Source organism: Nuphar pumila, chromosome 4, assembly GCF_984573655.1.
Source record: "Nuphar pumila chromosome 4, dmNupPumi1.hap1.1, whole genome shotgun sequence".
NCBI lineage: Eukaryota > Viridiplantae > Streptophyta > Magnoliopsida > Nymphaeales > Nymphaeaceae > Nuphar > Nuphar pumila.
Window position 1 is genome coordinate 138,340,894 of NC_143252.1, and position 9,181 is coordinate 138,350,074.

General features: G+C 36.9%; 1 protein-coding gene across 1 annotated transcript; it reads left to right on the forward strand.

Annotated features, from left to right (window-relative positions):
* The first annotated feature begins 541 nt into the window (after positions 1–541).
* Positions 542–3,952, forward strand: LOC149841252 (small ribosomal subunit protein uS14). The gene is made up of 3 exons (XM_090004727.1): positions 542–699; positions 2,802–2,901; positions 3,695–3,952. Exons 1-3 carry the CDS (start codon positions 638–640, stop codon positions 3,701–3,703), a joined length of 171 nt encoding a protein of 56 aa, XP_089860853.1. The 5' UTR covers positions 542–637; the 3' UTR covers positions 3,704–3,952.
* The last annotated feature ends 5,229 nt before the right edge of the window (positions 3,953–9,181 follow it).

Genomic DNA, 9,181 nt, shown 5'->3' on the forward strand with positions numbered 1-9,181 from the left:
ATGATTGAGATTTATGTTATACTATGCTATTGTTTTATGTCGAGAAGAGAAAGTTATATTGTCTTGGCCTAGAATTTTTAAAGAAGAGTTCAGACTATCTAGATTCTCTTTGAAGGACTAGGTGATTTTTACATTGAAGGTCTAAAAGTATTTGAAAAAAAAGTTGCACTACTTTCCTAGTCAGTATCTCACCTTCACCTTGCTGGAGCAGACAACTGTACCAATTAAAGACTTCAAGATAATTTCTGAATTTTCATATGCATTCTTTGAGGAGTTGCTAGCATCGAGATATATAGTTCTGAAACAACACAAATCTCAAAATCACCGTATCTTATGGCACCAACAAAGCTTGAGGTGCTCAAGAAGGAACCAAACACGACCCGTTGACACGCTAGACCAAACCCATACATATAACAGGATCGGGTTTGGTAGGGTCTAACCAGTTCGGAACATCATTTCGGGTGTCGGGTTTCCTCGGAATTTTGGGGCGGCCCTTGGGAACCACTATATAAAGTCATAAACCCTAACCCAAATTTTTCACTGGAGCTTCTGTTGTTTTGCCGAAGCCTCTCTCTCTCTCTCTCTCTCTCCTTGTGGTAACCGAAGCTTGGGTTTTCTCCGAAGAAGAGGGAAAAAAATGGGGCACTCAGCCGTCTGGAACTCTCACCCTAAGAACTACGGCCCGGGATCTCGGGCTTGGTGAGGATTTCTGGATCTCTCCTTCGTTTCCTAACATAGATTTCGCCATTTTTTGTCATTGTTGTTGGGTTTTTTTTCTTTTCCTGATTTTTGCTCTGTAAGTTCTGGCCTTTGCGTGTCTGCCTTGCAAATTCTCGGTCCTTTTTTGGTTTAGATTGCTCCTATTGAACTGGTCTCACGGAAAGCTGGATTTGGTTTGTACTGCATTTTTTTGGTTTGTTTGTTTGCTTGCGTGGTTGTTCTGATGTTGGGATTGCAATTTGCTGTTTTTTTCTTTTAGGATCCACAAAGATGTTGGACAGTTAGTGCATATTCTGTTTGAGTTAACGGTGAAATATGTGTCATCGTCGTGTCTGTTGAGTAGATAAAGGATTTGATTTCGGAAACTTGATCGGATGAGCTGGTTTGTGATGCTTGATTTTTCCTCCTTCGATTGCTTAGTGTGGTTGGATGTTTCACGTTTGTGTAAAAGTGAGCGGTATTATTAACAGTTTTTTGTATTGCATGTTCGAGTTTTATTATTATTATTATTATTTTTTATCTACTGTAAGTTGATGCTACAAGTTTTTGTTGGTCATGATATTAAAGTTTGCCTGTAACAATGTTACCTCATTTCATGAGCGCCCTTTCCTTGAGCGAAACCATATATGTGTATTTGTTATGAGAAGTGGATCCTATTGTAATGATTTACAAGCACTCACATGGCTGAAGAATGTGAGGCTAACCCATTTGAATGAAGCATGATGGTGTTATTTAATTTGGTGCTGTTTAGTGATCCTGTTGTTCTTTTGTTGTTGTTATTTGTTGTGTGCTAAAAAGATTAAGGATCCCGGCAGAATTATCTTATATGATAGAGCGTCAACCCAAGTGCCACTGGTTGGCATTGTTACCCGAAATTTCCCTCTCCTAGGTCCTTCAGCAGGGCGGTAAAGTTTCTAATGCATCATGTCCAGGCTACGATTGCTTCATGGAATTTATATATTTTTGGGTTTTTTTCTGCTTTAGTAAGATACTTCTGGTGGAATGTGAAAATGAAGCCTTGATCAATATATTTTTCCTGATATATGGTCTGGTTAGAGTGCTACAGCGTTTACTTGTTTTATTCATTTGGTCAGCATCACTTCTATTTTTCCCTAAATGGTGTAACATGTGGTATGTCTGTCATCTGAAGAGGATGAAATAATGCCAACAAATGGTTAAGGTGATGGTGTTAATCTTGCATCAAAATTGATTAGAGTTTCAATGAACCATTTTTGGCCATGGACTCTGTACCTCTGGTAGAGGATGAGAAATCTTCTCTGATCTATTTTTATATCTTAAAGTAGAACCTTCACAATCTGATAAAAGTTTTATACTGAAAACCGTATAGTATATTGTTTGTCTGGAGCACTGAGCCCAATGGTGTTTGAACTTTGAAACATGTGATTTTATCATGTTAATGTTGTAAGCATATATTTGCTCTGATTCTTTGTTTCTGACTGTTTTTTTTATATGTTCATAAAAAATGATAATGTTATTTTTTTAAACCATTGAGATTTTCCCAAAAATGGCGACTTAAAAGAAATCTCAAGAGAAATCCTAGCCAAGAAATTGCCAAGAATGATACTGGTGACTATGATGCAACCAATAGATTTGCAAGTTGTACATCTTTGGTCATCTCCCTGTAGTTCCACCACTTCTGCATCCAAATCTCAATGTATGTTGACCATGGGAAAGACTTTGGCTGTAAAAGGCTTATGGGGTAAAAGTAAATGAAACTGCAAGACACTGGTAGCTATGGAAGAACTAATGGGGAGAGTGCCATATGTGATGATGGTACACAAGCCTAGTATCTTGCTTTTAGGGAGAACATGTGGTATGTTCAATTTGTTAGGACAACTGGTAACATGAATAACTGGGATGTCGTTTCTGGAAGCCATGGTGTTTCATCAGCAGCTGCTACTGTGGCTGTTTCTTCAAAACAGAGAAATATATAGGTTAAAACAGATTTTTTTCCTCTAGCTGTCTTTTTATCTTTTAAATCATTTACACTGAATATATTTTGTTTAGCTCATGTTACACGTATAGGTTTCCTCTAATTTCATGTATCTTTGGTATTGCAGCCGTGTATGTGGTAACTCACATGCTATAATCCGGAAATATGGGCTGATGTGCTGTAGGCAATGCTTTCACAGCAATGCGAAAGCAATTGGCTTTATTAAGGTAAGCTTTTTCTGGTCTGATTATTTTTTCTCAACTTTGTTGATCCTCAGATAGGTGCTTAAGAGTTTGATGCAGTTTCTTGTTTTAGCACTGTACTGTTGATTTTGTTGTAATGTGAAAATGGTATGGTGAACTAATGCTGCATAAAATCTGTAACCACATGTTTTCCATGTTACATTTAGGCGGTAAAAGATGCTCCTGCTTAAACAGTTGATTTTGACAAACATCGTGGTCACCTTTCTCCCTAATGCATTTTTGCAAGTTTTTACATCTTTTTGTTCAAGTTCTTTTCTCTTATGATGAGAAACTTCTTCTTTTTTTACGTTTTTATCCTATCTTTTTCTTTTGTTTAGAGTGTGTGCTGTATTTTGGCGGCATTGTCTTTTCAATCCTTTGTTTTGAACAATTTTTACAAATTGAGTTTATGGTTTGCTGGCCGATCAGTGAAGCCACAGTATGGAGATCACTATTATCAATGAGTCTTATCCACCGTCGCCGACTGGTGATATGTTTTTGTTAGGGCTGTTGAAGGGTCGGCCATCTGACTGATTTGGGGTGCACCTTGGATTCAGGTGATATGGTGTCAAAAAAATGGCCTCCTGATCCTTCGACAATTTAAATACTGGTTAAGATGTGCTTAAAAAACAATTCAGTTGGTACTTTCATGTTCTCCACTGCAAATTTGGTTTCACTTTGCATACCTGACATCAATCTTAGCTGTTGACAACCCTAATTCTGTGAACACATATATAAGCTTGTTGGGTACGTAAATGATGGCATCTATTTTTTGCAGTATCGTTGAGGATTGGACTTGACTGTCATGCATGGTGTGCGAAGTCGTTTAGCAGCGTATCTCCACTGAGCAGCACTCTTGCCACCAACTCATCCACACTACGTTTCAATCAATTTCATGTTTCTAGAAACTGAAAATTTGTTTTTATTCTGTCTGAAAAGGAACCGAATTTCGTTTCATTGACATGATTCTCTGTTGGTTCATTACTATGCTTTTGTTCTAATCAAAGTTTGATGATTTAGATTTCATGTTTATTGGTGAATGCTGGACATTTCTCTATTTTTGAAGTTAGGTTACCACTGTTTTTTAGATTCTCTAGTAAAGGTTATTCTGTGAAGCATCTGTTTTTCTGGAGTGCGTATCAGGTCAGAGCAAGCACTGACGGTTACCCATGGATGCTTGCTCTGATGCCGGTTATCCATGCCATAAACTACATCCCCAAATACCATGGAGGAACTATTTTTTCATCCTTTCATTTGAAAACCTTAGATGCCTTTCATAGAGCGCATCAAGGTCTCTGATAAAAGAATGTGGGACCCATCTAGAAGGTTCAGAATCCATCCATGGCTTTTTATGATGTCGTTCATCGCATGGATGAATGGCTTTAGGGAAATTACTGACGGTGATCCAGCAGTTGCTTGCCGACACGATACACTCAATTTTCTGGTGTGAACGATGCCTTGTTGGTTACCTCATCGCACTGCCTGTGTACTTGACAAGAATTCTTTTTTATGAGTCAATTTCAAAAACTAGTGTTTTGATCTAAAACTCCTGTTTTGGGTTGAAGCTGAAAACCATCCTTTAGAGTCATTGTTTTTGGGTTAAACAGAGACAAATTTCTGTTCGGACAGTCTACAATTGAAGGTAACAAAGATTTCCTTGTTGAGGGTCCTATCTCTTTAACCATACATCAGATCAGGGTGATCTTGGTCTCATTGTAAAGCTGGTTTTATCTTTCTCTTGTTATTTTTGCTAATTTTCAGTCCTTGTGCTTGAAAAACAGAGTAGATCTGTTGCACATCAGGCCTGGCTTCTGTCTTTTTCCTGTTATAGGTGTGTTGGGGTTGTATTTCAGCACTCGTTATCTTTTTTCAGCAATGCTGTTAAAAAGAATGCGAGTCTTTTTTTGTTCTTTTGGGGGTTTTTGTTAACTCCATTTTGAGTCCAAAGTCAGTTAAAGTCTGAAACTGATTTGGGTCTGTAGAAAATTTTCAGAACTCCTGTTTTTTGATCGGATTTTGCTTTTAGGTAACTGAGTCCAGTGATTTCAGTGCTCTTGGATTGTTGGAGTGTCATGATATTATTTTGGTGTTTCAATCGGAATAGGTTCTTTCAATAGGATTTCATTTGGATCTGGTTTTCGATCTTGCAATCTGGATTCTTATGAAATTGGATATCATAAGAATGCCGTTTCATGTGAAAATAGATTTTGGATTTTTTAAAACTTGTTAGACTAGGTTAAGCAGGTATCTTGAATTCTTTATTCACCCATCATGCCGATTAGAACCGCATGAATTTTCGGCAACACAGATACTTTAATACTGATCTTTTTTTAGAGGGAAAATGAGAAACTTGATGGGTCTTCTTTGGCGAAGAGGATGCGGTAGGAATTTTGAACTTTTAAGTAATCGTGAATTCAAATATTTTGGATTAATTACCGCTGTAGGACGATATTTTGAATTGAATCCCTTTGCGTTAGTTTTGTCTCTGGACTACCACAATACAAAAAAGGCCTGGGAGTTTTTGGCAAATGAGCCCTAAACAAACAATTGTGCGGTGGCGTTACTATATCTAAAGCTTCCTGTCTGGTGGATTAAGCTAATTCATGGGGTTAGGCAGACCCCTACCAGTTATACTACTATACTATTGGGTTTTGAGCCTGCATCTTCCAACACAAGGTTACATTCTGCAACGGAAATGTCTGACTGGGTTGGGTAGAAGTGGCTGTGTGGATTCCACTAAGTTCATTCATGACCTAACAGGTCAGATCCTTTTGGCCGGTAACTCTACCAAGACTCATTTCATGAGGTTCGAGTTCTCATGAGATTTAAAAAGTGAATTTCATTTACACTACACTCCAAAAACAACAAACTAAAAAGTGAGTTGTGCACAGCATCCCAAAAGCAAAGCCTTTGCAAATGAGACCTCACGAGATTCAAGTTCGCATGAGATTTAGAAAGTGAATATCATTTTTACAGTACCCCCAAACAACCATACGTGCAGTCTTAGAAAATGATAAAAAGTGATAAGCCAACTGGGGCTCTCCTTGTTAGGTAGGGCTGGTATTGAGACGTTGCAAGTTCAAAACCCAGCGGTGCAGTTGTATAACTGGTGAGAGTCTGCCTAACCCCAGCTTGCCTACTGAGTTTTTTTTTTCAAAATAGATCGCTTCTTTCAGAGCGGAGTCTTCTTCGACCGCCAACTGTCAGTTTCTTTCAAGCCTCAGAATTGGTGCCTTTGGGATTCATCCTCAGTGATCGCAAATGCCATTACCGTTTATATGAAAGCGAAATTCGATAGAAACTTATCCAAAGGTCAAATGTAACTTTTCCTCTTAGAAAATATAAGGATCTTAACAAGGCAGCCTTTTTAAGAGTAGTATCATTTCTTTGTCGCATTAATTTCCAACAGATGAGAAAAAAAGAAGAAATCTCTAAAAGAAAAAAATCCCACACGATGCACCAACAGGCTCCGCGTGGTTGGTATGAGCTGTTAGTGCACGTCTTCCTGTGGTGGGACGTTGCAGATTCAAAACCTTTGAATAATAACTGGTGGGGGTTTGCTTAACCCCAGCTTAGCTTTCAAAAGAACAATAAGATTTGTATTATGTTTGGAAAATGACCATATTGGACGGTTAACTCATCGCATTTTCTTAAAAACTCTATAAATTTTTATATTCTTTTCATGTTCAAATTCATAAATATCTAAATTTAGAAAGACCTTTTTACTTCAAACTTCTTCCTAAAAAAAAAGAACAATCTCTATTATCATGTTTGTATCTTTTCGATCAGATGTCGAAAACTTATGTTTTTAAAATTGTTGAAAAGCTTAGACACATATTTTATGTAGACTTGAGGAATTTTACATATATTTTATGTGGACTTAAGGAAGTTCGCATAAAATATATGCAGACTGCAGAATGTCCCCACATATTTATTTTATGCCATATTTTATGGAGACTTTCTCCAGTCCACATATATTTTATGCGGACTTCCTCATTTTGTTCAAGTTTAAGAGGAAGTTTGCATATAATTTTATGTGAACTTTGTGAAGTTTGAAAAAAAAATGTGAAGACCTCATTTTAAGTGGGTGTACGAAGCACCTCTAATGTCCCACCTTTACTCTAGGGGATTTTTTTTTTAAACACAATGGAAGACTTTTTCAAATAAATTAAAATCAAACTATTACAATTCGAATATCATAAAAAGATTCTATTTACTTCATAAATAAAATTTTAAAATTTGTATACAAAAACCAAAATAAATAAAAGAGTACAGTCCAGGGCAACATAACAGTCCCCGTGTGTATCGAGATTCGTTTGCCTACTATCGCAGAGATGAAAAGTGAAAAGAAACGGAGCATAAGACACATCATGCTTCAACACAATTTCGTAAACCTTTACTAGGTCTCAAAAAGCAAACAACACAAAAATAACGGTTACAATATAACATGCGTAACCTTTACAGCATCTTATAATGATTTAAGCAAACAAACCACATACAATACACACATACTTTGATACATACATAAACAAACCTTTCACGCACACTTTCGTACATATATTAAACATACAATACACACATATATTTATGTATAAATAAGCATACCATCTTACTCACACATTTGCGTAAATAAACATATAGCTTACACATATTTTATGTGCACATATAATCATATATACCAAGATTTATGCATATAATTATGCACATAGGTCATTCGAGTGTACAGTTACGTTCATATGCAAATTCATGCATACAGTTAAACATATATTTCATTTAAACATATAAATAACACATACCTCATGCATACAATTACGTAGGTATCATATTTAATCACATGATCATACTCACAAAAAGTTTATGTATACAATTATGCAGATATGCCATGCCTTACCTTATGCATGAGCTCTTTTTTTCTTATTTCTATTTAACTTTCTTTTACAATTAAAAATAAAACCTTAAGTTTTTCTTATTACCCCGAGGCACCACACCTGGTAACTATGGCTACTCAGTCCTCCCTAAAGGTATTCATTTAGATAATTTATATTTTTTCATATTTTTATGTCTGAAAAAAAAAGACTGACATTAGAGTCTAAGACATGTCGTCTCTCAAACTGAAACATCGTAGGCACACTACTATCGGCATACAATTGTAGCTCAAACTCCGTCACGTGTATCAGAGCACAAAGTTTTCTTAAATCATCGTGGTAGGAAAAGGGTTCATATTTGACCTGACAGGATTGCTTTAGTCCACATTCGAAGGGACCATAATTCTTATGGTGTTGGTAAAGACGCAGGTTCACTTTCAACTCACTTGCTCTACCTCAATAATACGAGTCAATGTCCAATCCTAGACAAGGCATCAAACATGTCGTAAAAGTTCATTAGATCCTAGTACTCCACGAACAGGGTCCTAGTTTGGGAGGTAAACAGGTTTGGGCTGGGGCCAGGCCCATCTCTCTAAACCAATCTGTCCAACTCCTGTGAGAAAGCAACCCCTCCATGACATGAGTCACCCTCCATCGAACTCACTGCACCGCCAGCTTATCAAAGAGTGCATCCTCTCCAGAGACCTCCACAGAGGCAAAGCTATCCATTCCCACCTCATAAAATCAGCAGCAGCAGCAGCAGCACCACCAACTTCTACCTACCTCTGCAACCATCTCATTGACCTCTACTCGAATTGGAACACACTTGTAGTGTTTGGTTCTGTTTGACTCATTTAGGGCACATTTGGAAGCAAGAAAAACTATCATAGGAAAAAAAATTGACTATGAGAAGTTTTGATAGGATAGTTTTTCTAAAATGATTTTTTTTACTTGTTTGGGTAGCATGAGAAAAATAAAATGGAGAATCATTTTCCCACAAGTATACTGGGTAGCACGTTTGGAGAATCATTAAGCAATGATAATTATACTTTACATATATATTGTATAAAAAATGTAGTGTACAACAAATAATTGAAATGTTTGGCTCACAACAATAGAGTTCAAATTCTATTCCTTTCAACTTTAAAGGCATGTTTGTTTGGTTGCAAAGGATTTTATCACAATGGCACGAAAATGATTCTCGTTTGCATTTTTTTTTGGCGTGCAAGCAAAAATAAGAAATGGGGCAGTAAGATTTGAAGCCACATTTGGGACCTAGTGTGATGCCAAATCACATTATCCACCATGTGATTTTCGAGTCACATAAGATGCAACCAAACGTGAGCAATATTTTGCAAATGAGCCAGATTGAGCTGGGCTCAATAGACCTATTACTTCCA